At 39.6% G+C, this 23,193-nt stretch overlaps 1 protein-coding gene across 7 annotated transcripts in view; it reads left to right on the top strand.

The window, feature by feature from the left end:
- The window catches only part of GAB1 (GRB2 associated binding protein 1), a 77,695-nt gene that overhangs the window by 43,642 nt on the left and 10,860 nt on the right, over window positions 1–23,193 (top strand). For 2 of the 7 annotated variants that reach the window (XM_072119746.1, XM_072119728.1), the window contains exons 3-8: window positions 1,784–1,994; window positions 8,547–8,624; window positions 11,514–12,103; window positions 12,881–12,960; window positions 13,044–13,347; window positions 22,903–22,992. In XM_072119746.1, coding sequence (XP_071975847.1) covers window positions 1,784–1,994; window positions 8,547–8,624; window positions 11,514–12,103; window positions 12,881–12,960; window positions 13,044–13,347; window positions 22,903–22,992 — 1,353 coding nt within the window. The remainder of the gene's footprint in view (window positions 1–1,783; window positions 1,995–8,546; window positions 8,625–11,513; window positions 12,104–12,880; window positions 12,961–13,043; window positions 13,348–22,902; window positions 22,993–23,193) is intronic. The other 5 variants (XM_072119760.1, XM_072119737.1, XM_072119777.1 and 2 more) reach the window with 3 other exon arrangements.

Genomic DNA, 23,193 nt, shown 5'->3' on the forward strand with positions numbered 1-23,193 from the left:
CCAGTATGTTTTGGAGTGTGGGAGGAAACCGGGAGTACCTGGAGGAAGCCCACACAAACACAGAGAGAACATACAAACTCTTTGCAGATGTTGACCTGGGTGGGATTCGAACCCAGGACCCCAGCGCTGCAAGGCAGAAGTGCTACCCACTCAGCCACCATGCCGCCCTGATTGATAAGTTTTCTCCTTTGTGCTTAAATTGCAACTGGAACAACGCTGGAAAAAGTGTTTTGCAAGACCCTATTTGTTTGTGTCAATTTGCAGCCACCTATGGTTGTGATTGACTTATGCACTAATAGCTATTTGCCTCCGTTGTTCCATATTATGACACAGATGAAAGTTTCTCTCTGCTACATCAAGTCACTGTTGCGAACAACAGGGGAGCTTTGGTTAGGTCCAACCCCTAGATTAGTGATGGAAAACCTTTTAGACGTTGAGTGCTTAAACTACAACCAAAACCCACATATTTTTCGCAAATTGCCAATGCAACAAATTTAAGCAGCAACTTATTACTCCCTACTGTCACATGTTTAAATTGTATAGGCACCTGAAGACACCAATACAGTAGAATGAAGGAGAAGAAGTTTTGATTATGATTGTAGCTTCCTTCTAGGGTCCTGGGCTGCCTGTGACTGCAAGAGGCCTTGAGTCCTGTCTGGTGAACACTGTGCTGGGGTGATGGCATGGGTGCCCATAGAGAGGGCAACGAGTGCCACCACTGGCACCCATGCCATAGGTTCTCCACCACTACCCTAGATGAAGCGAAGAATTGCTCTCAGTGAAACAGCCATAGAGAGGTGACACTCTGTCCTGTGCTGGCGGTGTGGACATTGTGTGTGTGTGTGTGTGTGTGTGTGTGTGTGTGTGTGTATATACCCCTGCTCTCTTCTACTTATAGACAGTGACTTCATGCAACAGGAAGACACTTTAATCTCTGCTGCACATCCGGTTTGATCCTGTATTTCGCAATTATTTACCAATACTGTTTGCAGGATGGTTTTATTCATATATACATAATATGTGCTGAAATCTGAGCAGGATGGAAAGTCGTGCTTTGCTATGTCGTTAATTATGATATTTTGGCTCACCCCTGCCATAAGGTGTCTGAATGATACTGCTAAAATGTTGCTAAATTAAAAACACTATGGAAATAATGAAGTGCTTGCCAACCCTCATGTAAATGCCTATTTTTGTTCTGGTAGGTCTTCCATAATAGTAGCTCTGATATGTAATCACTGTCTTCGACATTGTTCAGTACATGTAGCGCTTGTACTTGGAGGATATTGCCTCCATTAGCTATGTGGAATATGGCACATTAGGGAGTCTTGCAACCACAGCTTCCCTTTTATGATAATGTTCAACCAGAAAAGCTAATGACATATTAATAATAAATACAGATTCAAGCACAGAGTAGTAAAGTCCAACAGGTTTGACCCATTTTCAACGCTGTATTGATCCTAACAAAAGCAAAATGAAAGGGAAAATATATTTTCAGTGATGCATCCTTAAAAACCTACTAGATTTACTATTTGATTTTGTTGCAAAATGTCCACCTGAAATGCTGGCTAGGTTTCATGAAATAAGTGAAAGTCCACTCTTTGTTTTGGCTTCTCTAAGTGCATAAAAGATCTCCTAGAAATGTGACTAGAGTTGTTTAAAGATAAAAATCCTAGAGAAATTGGAAAGCTGCATTCCTGCAACATCCTCTTCCAATGCTTCTTGTCTGAACATGCCATCAGTGGAAACTCCATGGTTTATTTTTAACATTCATTTGCTTCTGTAGATCTGAGACCCTCCAGTGTTCCTGTACAAGCACCCATTGAGATTCCCATGACTGCAGGCTCCGATGTCTCTGCCCATTCACACCATGGTCAACTCCCCCAGCCCTACCAACTCCTTAACGTACCACCTGTAGAGTCTGCAAACAACCACGAGGACCCCCCAGACTATTTACTGTTAATCAACTGCCAAAGCAAGAAACCAGAGCCATCAAGGTAAACGCTTCTTTTTACAGGGCAAAAATTATCTCAGGACTGTGGTGTCTAGCAGCCTAATATCCACAGTTAGGATCAATACTGCATTAATACAAGCAGTCCCCGGGTTACGTACAACATGGGTTCCATTGGTTTGTTCTTAAGTTGAATTTGTATGTAAGTCGAAACTGTATTTTTATAATTGTAGCTCCAGACTAAATTTATTGTTGTCCCAGTGACAATTGGATTTTCAAAATTTTTTGCTGTGATGGGACTAAAAAAATATCAATAAAGCTTCATTACAGACACCTTACAGCTGATCATTGCAGTCTGGGACTATAGTAAAGCATCCAGAGAGCTTCACCAAAGGTCACAGTGGGCAGAGGGGTCTTTAACTAGGGGTCGTCTGTAAGTGGGGGGTCCTTAAGTAGGGGACTGCCTGTATGTGTGTATTTTAATCTAATTCAGGTCAAATCAAAGCTGCCTCTTCTGATGGTAATGGAAGAATAAAAAAACGTATTGTCCTATTCATGTCTGGTCATTCTGGAAATGTTTTCAGTCCAAAAAAATATATATAGTTGTGCTGGTAAGAAAGGCGATTCAGTACATTTCAGACAGGTTTTTTAACAGCTTCATAAATCTCCCTTTGTACAAGAATATTTGTCCATAAGGTGGGGATGTTAGAAAACCATTTTACATTTATGTACAAATGTACAAATATTTTACAAATATGTACAAATATTTTACAGAAAAGTTAAGCCACCGAAAATAATTTTACATGAAATTAATGAAATATTCAATTGAGCTGACCGAAGGTACAATTTGATATTTTTGGACTTTAAACTTTTGCAGATGTTATGTGGGAATATATTTTTACTATTCCCAGGCAGTTGTATACTGATTGTAGGAACACGTTACTAAAATATCATACCGTTACATATGATATAGTTGTGGGGATGCAGGTGGATTGGTGACCACACTTCTACCCTCTAGAAAAATGTTAGGTGGATATACATTTGCTCTCACTCCAAAGGAAACCTCTGTTTAGTTGCATCAAATGAATTTGTATTCCAAGTTAAACTGGTAAATTGATGTGATGCTACCAAACTGTATATGCACTTAATGAATGCTTTTACTAGAGCGTAAAAGTGTGATCAACAATCCACCTTAACCCACACATCTATAGCGTTCTCAGGGGGATGGGCAGCAGCTACTCCTTCACACACAGGAAGGTTACCTACACACTAACTAGGCAAACATTGTCCGAGAATATCAGATGCTATTGTCATTTTTCCTCAACCAATTTCCCTGAATCTTGCAACTACTTTTCGTAAACTGAAGTCTAACCATAAAAACGGGTTGTTAGTAGTCCATTCTAGTTTTTAATGGATCTATTTCACAGTCCGTTAACCCCTTCCCGCCATTTGACGTAATAGTACTGCATCGCGGGAGGTGCGTTCCCGCAAAATGCAGTACTATTACGTCAAGCTTCTGGCGCCGGCTAATGAACGGAGCCGGCGCCAGAAGCTGCTGGTGTCGGCTATATATTATAGCTGACACCCGCCTCTAACACCCGCGATCAGAGGTTTCTCCGATCGCGGGTGTTAACCCCTAACATGCCGCGGTCGCGCTGACCGCGGCGTGTTAGAGGCATCTGAAGTTAATTAAAAGTGAATCGGACCCCCCCGCGGCGCTTACCGGGGGGGTCCGCTGCTCTGATCGCAGCCCCGGGACTGCCGGTGCCCGTGGCTGCGAGATCTTCCTCCGGAAGCCGGGTCCCTGCCTTCTGGCAGGACCCGGCTGTAAGACACTGGGCATGCGCAGCATGCTCAGTGTCTTACATTACACAGTGCAATACATCTGTATTGCACTGTGTAACCTGTAAAAAAGCTTGAACAAGTGATCAGAAGATCACTTGTTCAAGCTTAGATGGCAGTAAATGTAAAAAAAGTAAAAATAAATAAAGGTTTTTTACAATAAAAATAAATAATAAAAGAAAGTGAAAGTCCCCCCCCAAACACCACATTTCCCTTTACACGAGTAATAAAGTATAAAAAACACTAAATCACGAAAAAACCCCACTTATTTGGTATCCCTGCGTCCGTAACAATCTGTACAATAAATCATAATCATAATTGGACCCGCTCGGTGAACGTGGTAGAAAAAAAACGCTAAAAACTTGCAAAAAATTTAAACTTTTTATCAAATTGCTTTACAAAAAATGTTCTAAAAAGTGATCCGAAAAAGTTACAAGCACCAAAGTGATACCAATAAAAAGAGCAACTTGTCACGCAAAAAATAAGCTTACAACCAGCACCGTAAACCAAAAAATACTATAATTATGCCGCTATAAAAATGTCAATACTAAAACAAATGCAATTTTTTCTATTCTAGTTTTCCTTCAATAAAATTGGACAAATAAAAATAAAACTATATAAATGAGGTATCACCGTAATCGTAGTGATCCGTAGAATAAAGATAATATATTATTGTTATGCTACAGTGAACACCCCCCCAAAATAATGCTAAAAATACAAAACAAGAATTGATTATTTTATTTTCCTCCACACGTAAAAAGTTAATAAAATTGCTTCGATAAGCTAAACACCCTCTAAAATAAAGGTTTTTTTTACAGTGCATCGCGTCTCGCAAAAAATAAGCCCTTATTTGTCTAAATTGCTTAAAAAATAAAGATTGTATAGCCTATTCCCAACAAGCGTTGTTATAGAACGGTGCGGCGGGTAGTGACTTTCCAACACCGGTCAGACACAGTGATCGGGGTAAGACGGCGGCTGTTCCTGACGGCCATCCATCCTGCCCCATGGACCAGAAGGGTTACGTCCCCCCCCCCACACCCCCAGTTTATTATCGCTGCTATTGGCTCATCAATTCAGACGAGCCAATAGCTGCGAATTTACTTATGACGTCAGTAATACCGATCACCATGTCTGTAGATACTGTGATCGGGGCAGGGTGGCGGCTGTTCCTGACAGCCACCAATTTTGCCTTGCGGTCCAGAGGGGTTTTGTTGCCCCCCTCTGTCCATGTTGGCCGCTATTGGCTGGTCGATTTGGTCCAGCCAAAAGCAGCAATATTCGTCACAATGGGCATCGCTAGGGTGAATAAGAGCAACACTTGGTGATAATTTCCCTACAGAAAACGAAGATATGGTACAAAAGCGCTGGCCATGCACATTGTACAGATGATGCTGTACAACTCTTACGAGCTGTTCCAATGTGCAGGTCCTGCTGTATCATTTCTCCGTTTTCAAGAGGAAGATATTAGGAAACTAATATTAGGACAAGAAGGACGGGGCCCCTGTACCTCTGGTTTAGATGTTCCTGTGTTTTGCCAGGACAGCATTTTCCCGGCGAATTCTGCTGCTTCTAAAGGTAGGAGTCAATAAAGAGTTTGTTCCAAAAGAGGAGTTAGGATGGACACCACATACTACTAAGAGACCTGCGACAACTCCAGAGTGACAAAAGTTTAGTTGGTCCCCTGGTATATTCTACCTCCTTATACACTAGACATTCACAATTCACCCCCAACCTGTTGTGAATTAATTTCGGTAAAATGAATAATTGTAACAACTGTTATGTCCCGTTGCTCCCTATACCCCTCCATTATTTCATAAGGGGCGCCACATAATGGGCACTGAACTTTCCAGAAATAATTGCAATTTCCATCTTGGACTCCATTGCACATCATATTTGGAAACCACCTGTATGTTCTAAATTCTCATTTCACCACGTGTATTACACTACACCACATATTACACCTTGCTATATTCCCCAAGGGGTGTACATTCAACAATTAGGGTCACTTGTCGGGTTTTCCTCTGCTTTGGTACCACTACGGCTCCCCAAATGTATCCTGACACATGTGAAGGATTTCTTGCAAATTTGGCCTCTAAAAGACAAACATCCCTCTTTTCCTCTACTGTGCGCCCATAATACATTTTATATGCACATGTGGGGTACTTCTACACTCGGGAGAAATAGTTTTATCCCTTGTGGCTTACATAAATTAGGGGTAAAGTGACATTTATAGGAAAATTTTCACCTTTTTAATGATTAGGGCCTAATTGGATCATTCACCTGTAGGGGCAAATACATATATTACACATTGCAAAATTCTCTAAGGGGTGTGCATTCAAAGATTAGGGTCACTTTTCGGATTCTTCTCTGTTTTATACCACTAGGGTTCTCCAAATGCATGTCAAACATTTCTGTCAAATTTGGCTTCTAAAAGGCAAACATTCCCCTTTCCTTTTACTGTGCACCCATACAACATTTTATATACACATGTGGGGTACTTCTACACTTGAGAGAAATAGGTTTACACATTTTGAGGGGTTATTAAATTTTTTTATCCCTTGTGGCTATATAAAATTAGGAGTAAAATGACCTTTATAGGAAAATTTTTACCTTTTATCTATTTAAGTCCTAATTAAATCAAACAACTTTACGGTCAAATACACATATTACACCTTGCTAAATTCTCTAAGGGGTGTGCTTTCCAAAATGGTGATACTTGTTGGGGTTCCCCTCTGTTTTGGTACCACTACAGCTCTCTAAATGCATCCTGACATATGTAAAGGATGTCTGTCAAATTTGGCTTCTAAAAGGCCAACGCCCCTCTTTCCCTTCTGAGCTTCACTGCGTACCCATACAACATTTTATTTGCATGTGTGGGGCAATTTTATACTCGGGAGAAATGCTAGTACACATTTTTTGGGGTTGTTTCATCTTTAATGCCTTATGGGATACAAAAATTAGCCGTAAAAGTGACTTTTTTGGGAAAATGTTTATCTTTTTGCTTTTAGGGACCTAATTGAAGCAAACACCTGTAGGGGAAAATACACATATTACACCTTGCTGAATTCTCCAAAGGGTGCACTTTCCAAAATGGTGACACTTGTTGGGGTTCCCCTCTGTTTTGGTACCACTAGGGCTCTCCAATTGCATCCTGACACATGTAAAGGATGATTGTCAAATCTGGCTTCTAAAAGGCCAAAGCCCCTCTTTCCCTTCTGAGCCCTACTGTGTACCCATACAACACTTTATATGCAAAAGTGGTGCAGTTCTGTGCTTAGGAGAAATAGTTTTACACATTTATGGGGTTGTTTCATCTTTTATCCCTTGTGGCTTACAAAAATTTTGGGTAAAAGTGACTTTTTTGAGAAAATTTTCACCTTTTTTCCCTTTTGGGGCCTAATTGAATCAAACACCTGTTGGGGAAAATACACAAATTACACGTTGTTAAACTCTCCAAGGGGTGTACTTTCCAAAATGGTGTCTCATGTTGGGGCTTTCCTCTGTTTTGGTACCATTATGGCTCTCCAAATGCATCCTGACACATGAAAACTTTTTCAGCCATATTTGCCCTGCAAAAACGAAACAACGCTCTTTCCCTTCCAGGTGCCCCCCTGTGTCCGTACAGCAGGGTACAGTGACAAAATGGGTATTGGCATACTCAGGAGGAATTGCCCTAAACATTGTAAAATGCATTTTCCTTTTTAACCCATTGTGAAGGTGCAAATTTTAGTGTTCAATGAATCTATAGTAAGATAAAATTACATTTCTCTAATTTCACTTTCATTTATCTTTCACCCTCATGAAACGTTCATAGGGTTAACAAAATTCCCAAAGGTTGTTTTGAATATTTTGAGGGGTGTAGTTTCTAAAATGGTGTCATTTGTGGGGGTTTTCTGTCATGTGGGCCTTATAAAGGCACTTCTAACTGAATTGACCCTCCAAAAGTAGGTTTTGATGATTTTCGTGAAAATCTGAAAAATTGCACCTAAAGTTATAAGCCTCATAACATCCTAAATAAAGGAAAAGATGTTTGAAAAATGATGCCAAGTTAAAGCAGACATATGGAAAATGTTAGTTATCAAGTTATTTTAGTGATATGACCAACTTTCCAAAAAGTAGAAAATTTTGAATTTGGAAAACATTGTTTTTTTCAAAATTTTTGCCAAATTTCCATTTATTTCATAAATAAATACTAAATATATTGATTAAATTTCTCAACCAGCATGAAGTACAATGTGTCACGAAAAAACAATCTCAAAATCAACTGGATATGTTAAAGCGTTCCAAAGTTATAACCACTTAAATAGACACATGTCAGATTTTAAAAAATGGGCCGTGTCAGGAAGGTGAAAAGTGGCTTCAGCGTTAAGGGGTTAAAGTAACAGCCGTGTGCTGTCCATTCTTCACTGTTACTGGCGTAAGGGCACAAATATAACATTACAGACTCCACAAGCTGTGGAGCAGTGATAGAAAAACTGGGCGGTAGAGGAAGCTAGAGGAGGAGAACAAAATAGCTCATTTACATACAGCTTCAAATTCATCTTCTGAATAGCACCAGGACTCTGTGGGAGATGTCTAAAGGTAACTGTTACAAGGTTGGTGGTAGACATCACAGAAATTGGGAAGAAATTGCTGAGTCCTTCATTGTCCGCTTACCTTTATACCTTAGTGGGTGTACACTTCTGTTTGCTGCTACATGTGTTGGGTATTTCACATTGTCCTGTTTGTTCCTATGTCATTTGTGTTAACGTATCAGACATGGGTCATCGTCTCTTGCATCAGAGGAAGATTATCTGCTACTTGAAGATTTTGAGAGTAAAAAGATTACAAGGCTGTGAGTGTGAGGGCTTTGTAGCACCAAGTGAACTTTGCATGTTATAGGGAATCGCTCACATGTATGTTTTGGATTGAAAAATCTAACATAACCATTATTTTTGTGGATTTGTGTGGTTTTTTTGCAATGTTTTACTGAATTGTCACTTGTTACGGACTTATTGTTTTTATCACTCATACTTCATTATTTCTGAAGGGCATGCAAATATATAGTTTTATTATGTTGTAGTTGCATTACACTGTAATGATTGCAAAGTAATAATTTTTAATTTTCTTTCATATTTATGGAATTTATGGAAGTCATACCTAATGGAAACTTTTTTTTTTTTTAAACCACGTTCCTTAAAATATGTATGTGTGTGTGTATATATATGTGTGTGTATATAATATATCCTTTTTTATATTGAAGGTTTTCAAACTTCCTCTAAAATATTTGATTTATATTAGCATGCAATATTTACTCTGGCCACTCTTATCCTTCTAATAGACTAACACTTGCAAATTCTGCAGAGGTTTTCTATGGTGCAGTCACATAAGGCTAAGTGCATACTTGTGTTCTGTAAAGTCCGCTAATGGTGGAAAAAATAGCGCAGAAACCGCTTCCTCCCCCACCCCTCTTCCCCCCCAATATTCATAACAGGAGGTTTTAATTCAAGCCTATGGGGATCAGACGATTTTCTGTTCAATTTCCATTTTTCTACTTTAAAACAGAGCATAACTGAGGGGAGACCTCATTACAATGTACAAATACCTGAACGGACAGTACAAGGATCTCTCCAAAGATCTTTTTATACCTAGGCCTGTGACCAGGACAAGGGGGCATCCTCTACGCCTAGAGGAGAGGCGATTTTACCATCACCATAGACAAAGGTTCTTTACTGTAAGAGCAGTGAGACTGTGGAACTCTCTGCCGCAGGAGGTTGTTATGGCCGACTCTATGTACATGTTCAAGAGAGGCCTGGATGACTTTCTGGAGAGAAAAAATATCACGGGTTATGGGGATAAAACATTTATTTAATTCTTGAAGGTTGGACTTGATGGACTTGCGTCTCCTTCCAGCCTTATATACTATGATACTATGATAACTGAAAGCTATGTTCCTGAGCATCTGACACCTTAGATACTATGGCACCTTGGAGCACCTAACACACCTTAGGGATTATGAAGATTATGATCTCCTGCTGTGAGACATGGGGATCTCATAAATGCAATTGCACTTGAGCATGGCATCAAGGCAATCAAGGGGCCTAAGTGGTCCCATGAACTGCCTGGATAATATATTAAGAAAAAAAATAGTCCAGAAAAGAAAAATGTATCCACCTCCCCAACTACAGAAAAATAATACATATTGGGTATCATAGTCTTCATTATGAAAGTTTTTAATCCAGAAGATGAATAGCTAAAGTGCTAAAAGATAATGGTGGAATTATTTAGTTAAAGGGGTATTCTCACGAAGATGAGCTTCATGAAAATACTCTCGATAACAAAATAACACATTCTCTAATTCCTTGAATACAGCATTTCACAGATACAAGTCCAACTTGTCACTATCCTGGTGTGAACAATTATGTCTGTCCTTGGATCGACTGTAAATCTTCTGTCTATGGTCTGGCAGGGCAGATTCTTCACATGGATAGCTTCTCTCTTGTGCACATTGCAGTGCTCTCTGCCTACTGCTCCTCGCCCCCTGCATTACAAGATCAGCTCAGACTAAGGCACTTCTGGCCTGCAGGCAGCAGTGTGTAGAGACTTTCTCTACAAGTTACAGACAGATTAGGTCTTTATAGCAGAGCTGAATGTGTGTGTTATAGCTGGATAGTGTTTTTGTGTGTTATATCCATCTCATGGATCTCTTATTTTTGAACTTTCTCAACTCTCTTTCTATGTGTCTTACTAGTAGAATGTTCAGAAGATAAATGAAAGTGTAGCTAAACCCTGTACTCTGATACTCTAAGCACATTGTCAGCTCAGAGAGTCCCCGCCAATATAACAATGACCATCCCTGAGTGATAGGAGCTAAAACAGCAATAAAACTGAGTAAAATGGTTAAGTCCTTTTCTGAATATGGTCTTTCATAGTCAAACTCCTTTAATAAAAGTTAAACCGTTTACACCAAATTTGTGCTTTCAAATACTTTTGGGGGTTTCACCCTGTCTGGTTTTGAGTACTACTTTTTTTTCAAAATTGAATCTTAAAAACTAGTGCAAGAAACCATGCAACAAGCAGATAAATGCCCTGCAGTGAGCAAGCCCTAAAATAATTTACCATTCATCTATATTATTTTTCTCCTGTGCCGTCCCCTTACTAAGGTTCAAAAATGTTGATTTTTTTTTTATATTAATTACCTTTCTGATTCCAAATCTGTTTCTGTAACACATTTTGCTCAACTTCTGTTAAAATAAATTTTTTTAAAAGAACCTGAATGTAAATGTATCTGATTGATACCAAAATTCAGAAATCACTTTGCATATTTGTACTTGAGAGTACAACATTTTAAGTTTGTCTGTGCCTGTGCATCAGATATGAAGAAGGGGGCAATTGGAATAAGCCAGACAGCCAGACCCCTGAAAGCACAGACCTGGTCACATGCATCCACCAGAAACTCCCAGAAACCAATAGATGTGTCATTTTCTGGGGATTGGGACATCTTTGATAACCCTAGTATATTAGTAAGTGTTATGTTACATGTGGCTTTATTTTTAGCTGCACAATCTCTCAAGAAGTAAAGTACCATATAAAAATATACAATTTTAGCCTTGGATACGGCACATCAGAAAACTCATCTTTACTAATCTTGCTTGCCAGTTTTCAGTTTGGGACATCTATTGCATTATTGTATAATTTTTTATTTTTTGTATATTTTACTAATGCTTCTCTATTTCACGTTTAGATCTCATGCAGATTCTGCAAAGTCGGTAACATCTGAAACGGACTGCAATGATAATGTTGCCACTCATAAGAGTTCTTCAGCACACAAGCACACCCTAAATGGATACTTTCAGCAATCTAGTGTATATGACTCTCCATCCCGTGCTGGATCTTGCTCAGAGTCTAGTTTGTATAACTTGCCGAGAAGCTATTCACAAGATGTTTTACCAAAAGCAGTTTCTCCTTCTGGTACAGATGTGGATGGGGATCAGAGTGTTTTTAATATGTCCGGTGCATCCTTATTGGAATCCCAGCTAAGGCAAATGTCTGTAAGCTATGACATTCCACCCAGCTCAGGAAGCACATATCAGATACCTCGGACTGTACATGAAAACTCTTTAGGACAGTCTACAACAAAGTTAGAGACTATTGCTGATGTTCCCCCACCAAGACCACCAAAGCCTTATTACTCTTCTGAGCGCTCCCCAGCAGAACACAGTCTAACACGCACTGCCTCAGAGACTGACAGTAACTACTGTGTGCCTACAGGAGGAATGGCCACATCACGTAGTAATACAGTCTCTAGTTTAGAATTAAATAAATATAGGAAAGGTAAGGATACCTGTTTATTTTTTATATGTAACATTCTTAACAGTAAAAGTGTATTTGTATGTGCTCTGTAAATGTTCCAGATTTAACCTTTTATTAGTCATTGGGAGTTTTCACATTAACTTATTACTGAACCACAGAAACGGGGGGGGGGGGGGGGGGGTTACCAGCCTATTCTGTAATTTGAGTAATGGGTTTGATAGAGAAAACCCTGGCTTTCTCTTCCATATCCCAATGTATAATACTCAAATTTAGATAAAATCTAAATATTATTTATTATTCCATTATAAGTGTTGGATTTGGGATCTTTTATATAGGGGTTGGTAAAATTGTGGAATTGTACCAGAATTTTACAGACTCTGTTCACCTTCCCTTTTTTTAGACTGGTTTGTTGTTTCAGTGTGGCTTGATATGACTTGCAGGCTGCACTAAGACACAAGAAAGAATTATCACAGGCTGGCAGAAAAATGCCATATGGGCTTCTCATAAATATAAATCTCTCAGAATATGCCATTACCATTTCCTAGGTGAGCAGTTTACCTCTAGGGTCCCGACTTGTGGTTGACTATTGTCTACCAATCTTGATTTATGGATTGCAACGTTTATATATGGAAGAAGACAGTGGATCTGCACAATATCTTCCTAGTGATCACCCATTTCCCCAATAATGTTATCAATATTTTTGCAAACTGAACACACAATTAACACAGTGTCTAATCCAACTCGCTTTCCCAATTGTCTACCTATGTCATTTGAGTTTATAATAATTTTTTTTTCTAGATATGAGTTCCCAAGAGTTGTATGATGTTCCACGTCCTTTCCCCAGTGATAGATCTAGTTCACTTGAGGGTTTTCATTTTGTAAGTAACTGTATTTTCTATTGTTGATATTGTTAAGTGTGCTTTTAAGTATGTCTTTTACATGTTTTTACTTACCATTTCAGAAAAATAGAAGCATGTTGGCAATGGGTAGTTTCTCTACAGAAGAATTAGATGAAAACTATGTTCCTATGAACCCCAATTCTCCTCCTCGGCAGCATTCAAACAGCTGCACAGAACCCATCCAAGAAACCAACTACGTTCCCATGACCCCAGGCACGTTTGATTTCTCAGCATTCGGGATGCAAGTTCCACCTCCAGCTCACATGGGGTTTAGATCCAGTCCCCAAACCCCACCAAGGAGGTCTGTGCCCTCCACTGACTGTGAGCCTCCACCTGTAGATAGAAATCTGAAACCTCACAGAAAAGGTAGGTTGGGATTACAGCATGAACTGCTGCTTACTGCTTCCTCTAGCGAGCAATATTACCAAATGTTTCTCAAAGTTTAAGCTGCTTTCTTAAGAGCAACTCAAGACTGGTGGTGGATTGGTGTGCTGTGGTGCTACTGAAAAACTAATGCCAAAAGACTAAACTAACTTTTTTTTTTTTGGGTGTTAAATAGTTGACTCAACTCAACTGTGACCTCTCATTTTTAAGTTCAGTTTAATTAAATGCAGGGAATTAAAGACTACTCACTTCTAAACCAAACTCATGTGGATCAGCTATGTTCCCAAGAACAAGAATTGCACAGCTGGCAGCATGTGGTAGATAAATGTACAATATCTGTATAATTCCTTTCCATTATGATGTTTTAGAGAAATTCTTGTTTGAAACCGTATTCTAATGAGGCAGATTGTGCAGCAAGGTCATGCACACAGAGCACCGTGATTCCAGCCTTGGGAAAAGAGGGAATAGCAGCGCTCCGGCTGCTGAGGACACTACTTTGTTGCTCCGGTTGCCTCATTAGCATATGGTTTAACTGGGAACATACAGAAACTCTATAAAAACTACATTATGAGGAGAAAAATTAGAAAATCACAGTGAATTTCTCTACTATATGCTGCGCGGTTGATTCTCTTATACTGTTATAAAATTGGTAAATGCACTTTTTATTATGGGCTGATATGTTTTATACTGCATCATTTGAGTTAAAAGATAAAAATCGCGGTTTGCCGTCTCTGAGGTTATTTTGCATATTGCATGTTCCTTTTTTTTTTTTTTCTTTTAATTTAGCTTTGCTTTAAAAAAAAAAAAAAGCTGGAACACCCATCATTTTATATGTGCAGTTTTTAGTATCGGATCTCACCCCATAGAAATTACAACTATGATGTACCGAGCCTGTATCTTTAGACAGTTAGCCTTTGCACTTTTTAGCAAGATTTTTTTTCGCGCTATAAAGCTTATCTTATAGTCTGAAAAATATTGTGCATGTAAACATGTGGCATCTGTTGTAATGAAATTGGTCCTACTGAAGCTGATGCACCGTAATATACTTGAGTTTAAGTCGAGGGCCCAAATTTTACCACAAATAACTGGGAAAATTTATTGACTCATGTATAAGCCTAGGCCCTAAATAATGCCCGACAGCCCCTTGGTGTTTGAAAAAAAAAATTTACATACTCTCCTTCCGATGCTCTGCGCAGCTCCTCTTTTCTACACTTGTAACAGAGCAGGCAAATACAAATCTCTACCTGTTGAGACAAGTTCTCTACCTGCCGGTGCACACGGTGACCTCAGCAGCTGCTACACTCCCGCGTCATAGTGTGTGCTGGCGGGCAGAGTGCATGGACGCGTCTCTGCCCACTCTGTTACCAGTGAAGAGACGAAAGAAGAGGTGTTCCCAACATTAATTTGCTTACGTGTCGGTATGGAACAAAAATGGTGCACAAGACCAAGCCACAGGAACCTACATTTATGGACTGTATGCATTATAACATTGTGGGGTGGGCTAATACATACAGTCTGGTCTAATGTGTAATTCCCTAATCACAAACCACAATGTTTGCTGTGCAGCTGTGTTCATGTCCTTTCTTTTCTCCCTAAAGAGAGGCGAGTTTTGCCTTGAAGGTATAATTACATCTGGTTAAAAAAACAAAGTATAGCTTTTATGCTGATTTGGCCGATTAGTTTAGTGTTTGGGTGAAGAGACTTTTTGGCCATTAAACATAAATGAAAAAGTTGATCTGTCAAGCCTGGATGCGTTGTTTTTAACACTGCATTGAAATGTTAACATTATAACAGATGCTGTAATTGCTGTAACTTTTTTTTTTTTTTTTGAGAAAGTTGTTCAGAAAATCTACGTTTGCTTTGTATATATGAATAGTTTGTTCTGTAGAAAAATAAAACATTTACTCCCGCAAAAATGACAATTCATATTTGATTTTTTTTTTTTTTAATTCTTTTGCTCTCCTCTTTAGTTTTATTGATATCTCACATAAAAGCTTCACCTGGTTGATCTCTATGTGGATGTTAGGTCCAAAAGATGTGATTTTACAGTTTCTTTATGTTTAAAAGGGACTGTAATTGAAAACACTAATCAAAAAGCTCTTCATGCCTATATCAACCAATCACTGCATTGCTTTCACTTCTTGTAGTGCTCTTCGTAATTAGAAGCTTTACAGTGATTGGTTACTAGGTGGGGCATTTCATTGGGATGTAACCACATGACCTCTGTTATGGTGAAAAGGTATGGCATGCAGAGCCCTGTCTGTGGGCATGAAGGCCTTCACAGATGGTACTGGAGGCCGGCACCTGCAGTCCCACAAAATTTCAGGAGGAGCTTAGCACTATTTTAAAGCCTAAGGGTGCAGCCACACATTCAGTTTTTCAGATGCAGTTTTTAAAACCAAAAGCAGATTTGGATCATAATAGGTGAGGACTTATCAATAAGAAGTGCTCCTCCTCCTCTATTTTCACTCCACTCTGGTTCGGGCATCAAAAACTGCATCTGAAAAACTGAACGTGTGGACGCACCCTGAGATTGCAGGTTGGAGTATCTCTGTAGCTCCTGCACCAGGATTCTAGCTGTTTTAATGCAGTGATTTTCAACCTTTTTTGAGCCGCGGCACACTTTTTATACTTAGAAAATCCTGGGACACACCACCAACCAAAATAGCACAAAATGACACTAAAACAGTCATATTATACATATAGTTAATAATATAGATTGTAAATTTATTTTACTCACTCATTGTGAAACCTGGGCCTGTTTCGATAAACACAAAAGGGATATCCTGGCAGGAATGGTGGAAAGACACACACGAAGCTCTTCCTCAACAGTTCTCAGTTTCTCCCTGTTTTTAGTATATGGTGCTGATTATTATGTGGCTCATATAGTGCAAAATAAAGGAGTACAATGAGAAGTACTATGGCCATGAGGTCAGAGTACAAGTGCCAGCTCATATACTCAGCATATGGTGGGCATTACCTTGGCAGTGGGCAAATGCGAGAGTCTCTCCGCTCTCAGGATGATGCGCCGGCCTCGGTGATGTCATTTTGTCGCGCGAGGTTCAAAGCTTGCGGATGTGTTATTGTACACGTCTCCTACATTGTAAGAAGCCGTGACTGCGTATCGCTGCGCATTGCTGGGAAACAACACACAGGGGGCACCATAGTTTGGGGAACTTTCCCCGCGGCACACCCGACCATGTGTCGCGGCACACTAGTGCTTAAGAGTTCAAATAAAATTGCATGCAATGGGTTTTTAGCTATAGAACATTTCAAGCACATCCTTTTAGATTTTCTACTTTCAGAAGACATAAAAAGCTGACACTTTTTTTTTTTTTTTTTTTTTTTTTTTAGTAAATTACATTTCCTATAAGATAAAGATATATCTGTTCTGGAGCAACTTTTCTTAGAGAGAGGCACCACCCCCCCACGGTAAAAGCTGTTGACACTGTCCACAGTGATCCCGAAACATCTGCCCACAGTGATCCCAAAACAGATGTGATGGTAACAGCGCTTGTACTGCCAATGTTACTCCATCCGCCCCCGCCCCCCCCCCCCCCCCGCCCCAAAAAAAAAGAAATCCCTGGCAGATGAAAATGTTGTAGCTCCCACTACAAAAATATGAGTCGGTTTAATGCTGCAGCTCCTGACCCCGATACAAGGTCATGTGACTGGAGCAGACTCCAGTAGAGACTGAACTGGAGCAGCGATGAGCCCTCCCTGTCCAGTGTGCTAACATGACACTCTGTGCTCCTGCACTCAGAGCCATCTGCAGGATCAGGCTGACACACTGACTCTTACCATTGTTACATGTGATCCGTACAAAACAACACCGGGAGCACATATATTATATGCTACCTGCTAATACTTGCCCCAGGTTAAAAAAATAAAAGCCAAAAATAGTAAATGAAATAAGAAAATAAGTAAAAAAAAAAATTAAGGAAATCTACCAACAAAATCAAACATGAAAAACCAGACAAACACTTATTCATAGATCCAGGCACCCTGACTGTGGTAATCTTAAATTAGTTATACATGACCTCCTTCCTTCCAAAATCAACTTTTAAAATGTTAATGTATCTCAGGGGCTACCATAGCCTCACCGAGCAACCAACCCAACCGAGCAACTAACTGTGCTATGGTCTGGGGCGTAATCTGTGAGCTGTGCTACAGTCTGCGGTGTGTGGCGTCAGCTATTGCCTGCCTTTGTCCTGTATTTGTCCTGCACAATATTTGTCCTGTATTTGTCCTGCACAATATTTGTGCGCCCCCTCAAAGAATGACACTGCAATCCTCACTTGAGAAAAGGTTGTGCTCCCCTTGTTAAATGTATGGTATAAGCCCTTTTTAGCCCTTTAATGATTTTCTTGCATAAATGGTCAACTATTTAAATACAAGTATGTGTAATTTATTCTTGTGTAAAATTCATACTGTACCTTGGCTATAAAATGGTAAGAGGAGTATTGCCCTTCTGAAAAAATGTTATTGGGACTTCTGATCTCAAACATACCTTTTATAATGATCTTTGTGCCTTTATTTGTTCCAAAAAATATATAATAGTCTGGTGGTGCCCATTGGTCAGTCTTTGCACCAGGCACGGTACCTTATGAAGCCTCTATCTTTGTACAGCCCAGTTCATTCTCTGCCCCTTTGCTGATAATCTCACTTGCCCTCAGATCTGTTAGTTCATTGTGGAATCTGATGGTGCTATAGCCCAGCTTATGGAGCTGATGCTTGTATTCTGACTCGTACCTCAATGGTTTCTAGTGGTGTGTGCATTATGCGCATTTGCTATGCAAGATATTCCAAGTTGGAGGCTTGAATTTTTAGGGGGGGGGGGGGGGGTGGAGGCAATGCCTGACTACACCTATAGACTTTAATAAACTTTTTAGGGCAACTTTATTATCAGAAAATTATGTTGAGGATCCCTGTGGAAGAAGGTATAGGGTACTGCCAAGAGCTTGTACATCAACATACATACAATGGACATAGGATCCATCAAATATCAAACGATGGACATGGCCTTATTCTGAACTATCTGCACTTTTCTCTCACTTTTCAGTCTTTTCAATAAAACTTGTGTTATTTATATGATATAAATGAGAAGTGTTCTTACATTGTTGCAGATATACTTCCATTTAATTTTTTTTATATTACATTTTTTGCTTCAACTGCTGATATTGTAAGCGTGGCTCGCCCCATTTAACCACCAATCCATTGTACACTCCTAAGAGTTTTCTTACTGTCAATTAGCAGTAGGTAGTGCTGTAAAAGCATTTGTCTATTACTTTGCATGTACATACATCTCCTTGGGAAATACATCCTGAATACATAATTTAAATGCTGCATTGCTATTGATTTTTATAGAGATGCAAATGTACTTCACTTTAAATTCTAGCAATGAGAAAATTATAGAGGTGAGCTATTTTAATTTGCTGTGCTATAGGCGTAGCGTAAATATTAAATTGTTAAATTAGCCTAGGTGTTTCTTGTTTTTGACTTAGAGGACCTGTCAGGGCGATTTGGGAATCTAAACCTCCCATAGGTCCTTATGGGCTGGTGGTTTAGCGTCCCATATTGCCTATACCAAGTCGCTATAGGCACGCCATTAAAATAAATCTTTTATATTTGCTTCGTTCTGATGCTCCCCACATCTGCGCAATCCCACACTGCGCATGCTCCAAGTTTACTGCTCCAAAAGTAAAAAATCCAGTACAGAATTGATGCTTTTCTACTCTTGCCCTCAAAAAAAGTTCCTAAATTTTCAACAATAGGGGATACCAACATTGGTAACACTGGACAAAAGCATCTCATTCCGCAAAAAAAATGCCATCACGTGGCCCCATAATGATAATGTGGTGCAGATTTGAAAATGGATTTTTTAATGGGAGTTTTTGATATTAAATATGTAACATTTCATTCAAAGCAGTATTTATCCCCAAAATAGTCAATTTTGAAAATACGGAAAAGCGATATTCAATTTGTAAGCCTCATGACATCAAAATCCATTATCCAGACATTTCAAAAATGATGAAAATGTAAAGTAGACACATGGGAGAGGTTATTAAGCAACTTATTTAGGTGGTAAATCTATCTGCCTGAAAACCCAATGAATTCGAAAATGGCATTTTTCAAAATTCATACTTTTTTTTTTTTTGTAAATAAACGCAAAACTTATCAGCCAAAATTTACCACTAAAATATAGTACAACGTGTGAGGAAAAAACTCTCAGAATCTTTTATAAGTAAGTGTTCAAAAGTTATAACCATGTAAAGGGAAGCAAGTCAGAATACAAAAAAATGGGGCTGAGCCTTAAGCTATAAACTGGCTGTGTCCTTAAGGGGTTAAAGTAGCACACGGGGAGCTCTAGAGAGAGGTCTGATTTGCTTTACCAGACCCATTTTAGGTAAATAGAGAGGTGTGTGAGACACTGAATCACCAGTCCATTAGCACCTGTGGGTGGTTTAGAGTCTCAATTCCCCCTGACAGGTCCTTTTTAAAGCATTCTAATCAAATTCAATAAATAAATAATGCAGATGATAATCTACTTTGTAATATTAACCCCTTAACTACATGTGGCCTAATAGTACGGCACGCGTCAGGTGTGGGTACATGCAGCAAAGACTTACCGGTAACATGTGTGATTGATGCTAGCACCGATCGCGGGTGGTATGCTGGTGGCTTGGGACACGTGGATGGGACGGGGGGGGGAAGGGTGTGATGCGTAATAGTCAAAATATGTGCTGACGTCATTGTAGTCACCTTCTTAACAATGGATCATGTTGACACTTTAGGTTTCTGTAGGAAACTGAAGGGCTTTCTGCATCTTCCTTTTAAAGTGCACTGGTCATTTCAGGTGAATTTACGAGAACATTATGAATAATATTCAATCTGGCTTTTATTTAGGATGTATCAGTAACTTTTAGCTTGTTTTATCTAGTCTCTTAATGTTAAACCAAGTGGTCTCTGGGACAATAGGTGGAGACAAACTTTTGGTGTCTTCCATGCACTGTACATGGAGAAAATGGTAGATTCTGCTCTATAATGATTCCTGATTCTTTCAAAGGAACCATGGAGGGCGTTATAATGAAGTGCTGTGGGGAACGAGCTCCTTGACTTCTGTGGAAAGCTGTAATCTTATCCCTAACTTGACTAGCAGTCTGTCAAACTGAGCATTTAGACTTGCGCTAAATTCACACTGCCGCAAGGGGGACGTATATACGGCCGATATACGTCCCCCATAGACGGCAATGGGCGCACAGTGCCCTACGGGAGCACCATACCGCTCCGTACTCAGAGGAAAAAGATAGGACGTACGCCATACATCCCTATGGAAAGGGGCAGGGGTGAGCAGCGCTCACCACCTCTCCCCGCGCGCTGCCATTGCCCACCGTGCTACGGTACAGCGGGCAACGGCAGTGTGAATGTAGCCTTAAGTGGAGCCTGAGATGTGTGAAAAGCATACATTTTTATAAACGGGGTAATATAGGCTACATATATTCATAATGTATCCATTAAGTAGGTCCTCAGTATCAGATGATGGGGTTGGATTGGGGGTCCAACACTTGTCACCCGTTAGATCAGTTGTTCCCATCTTCTAAACAGAAAATGAAAAAAAGAATGTACAGCTCTAAGTCAAGGAACTCTTCCATTTTAAAAGGAATATAAATTAATAATATATACGACTTGCCTGCTCAATCTGGTCCTGCTTTTTACCACAAAAACTGCCCTAAATCTGCCGTCAATGTAGCAACAAACTTTTGTAACTATTTTTTGAGCCATCCTTTCTAATCAGCAGGAGAATGGCGTTTATTTGTGAAGAAAAAAAAAAGTGACTTCCACCAGGGCTGTGGAGACGGTGACTATTTTGGCGTCATGTTGGAGTCATGAGAAAATGGACCAACTCCTATACCACAAATGTATAATAAATTAAAAAATGTAAATCCAGGAATAGATTACACATTTTAAAAGAAAATTTAGTAATTTTATAATTTATTTTATTTAGACCAGGAGTGAGCAACATTTATTGGTCCATATTGGGTCATATTGCCACACTGCTCAACTTTAAGGAGCAACATCAGTAACCAGCAACTCAGGTGCGCCAACAGATATATATCACAAAATACCCCTGCTCCTCCAGAAATTATAGATGTACACAGTACAGCAATAAATACCACCCCAGCAACCAAATACTGCATTCAGTGCAGGCAATAATAGTACAGACCCCAGAGCATACAAATAATTCTAATAATAGAGACCATGTAGAAGATAATTACACTCTATAGACCACATTGTAGGCAAAAAGAAAAATCCTAGATCCTCTTCTGCTCCCTGCAGCACACTGTAGATTCTTCTCTCCACCATTCGCCACTTCAATAGGACCCGGAGAAGACTTGGGAGCAGTTCAGAACAGCTGACAAGTACTTGCCACTCCTGGGTCCTCTCCTGCGAGCGCTCTGCTCTGGGTCCTCACCTTGACGCAACCAGTGTCGGGAGTCATTGCATAGAACGAAGTGGCAGCAAAAGACCCAGGAACCGTGAGAACTTCTCGGCTGCATTAATCGCCACACGGCCTCCTGCACCAATGAATGTTTTCATCAGTTATGTTACATCTGTTATGAAAGCTCTCATTGGACACTGCGTGTCAGCAGCGTGAAGACCATAACTCATGGCTTGACAGGCCACATGTGGGTATAGGTTGTGCGCCCCTGATCCCCTTTTTAGTTGAGATGAATATGTACTGCACTTTATGTACATGCTCAGGAGTGAGGCTCTTCTGCTGTTACTATAGAACTGCCAGAGGGGCCAGGAAAATGTGACTTTGGAGTCAAAATAGATCGGAGTCGGTTGTTTTGGCTAACCAACTCCACAGCCCTGGACTTCACAGATAAATTGGGTGCAACACAAGAAAACTACTCCAACTACTCTAATAAAAATCTAAAAAAAAAAAGTGCAAAAATGGAGGAAAGAATGTGATAAATCCCACTTACTGTTTGTCTCCAGCATGAAAGTGCTCCATATTTGCCTATACTATAGATTTTATGCCAAGATTTCAGTGAAAAAATCAACTGTTTTAAATTTATCTGAAAATTTACCAACTCTAGAATTTTATTGAATTGAATGTTTTAAATTTTTAGTCCAATATATTACATGATGTAGTTTCTCAGGGAGAGTGTTAGAGGCACCCGAGCAGATGTTTTCTGCTGATGTGGTGCCATACATATGATTTATCAGGTGCTCTTAGGTGAGTATTTGCTTATGAAGAGTGGATTCGGGGCTTGGGAATAGGGCAGTGACTTTTTTCTGTATTCCTGTGTTGTGCTGGCTTCAGAAAGCTTCTGGCATGTGGCAATATTTTTCGTTTTGGTGCTTCCACTTTTAGCATGAAAGCAACTCATGTGGACAGGGTTGCTTTTGCTGATTTAACCCTGCTGTGCCTGGATTCCGCTGCTTTTCATGCAGAACTTTTTGTTCCTCCTCTTATTTTCTTTTTCCAGACAACTGTTTTATTAAGAGAGTCTTCTTTTTGCCAATTAGGTCAAAGCCCTAAAATTTTAAGACCTAAACCTCACGGTTTAGAGCGAACTGATTCACAAACCATAGGTGAATTTCCCAGAAGAAAAAAGGGTATGTATTTAGTTCTCCACCTTGTCCTGTATTAAACTGTTATGCACATCTGTCTAGGACTGCACATAGATGGTGCATGGTAAGACCTTAGATCCCATGGCTGTGGCGAAAGATGATTGGATTTAAAATTTAGACTTTTATTTTTAATTTCCTAAAAGTGTATTTATTTCCTTGTTCTCATATGACAATATATTGGGCAGA

The sequence above is a fragment of the Engystomops pustulosus genome, chromosome 1 (assembly GCF_040894005.1).
Source record: "Engystomops pustulosus chromosome 1, aEngPut4.maternal, whole genome shotgun sequence".
Taxonomy (NCBI): Eukaryota; Metazoa; Chordata; class Amphibia; order Anura; family Leptodactylidae; genus Engystomops; species Engystomops pustulosus.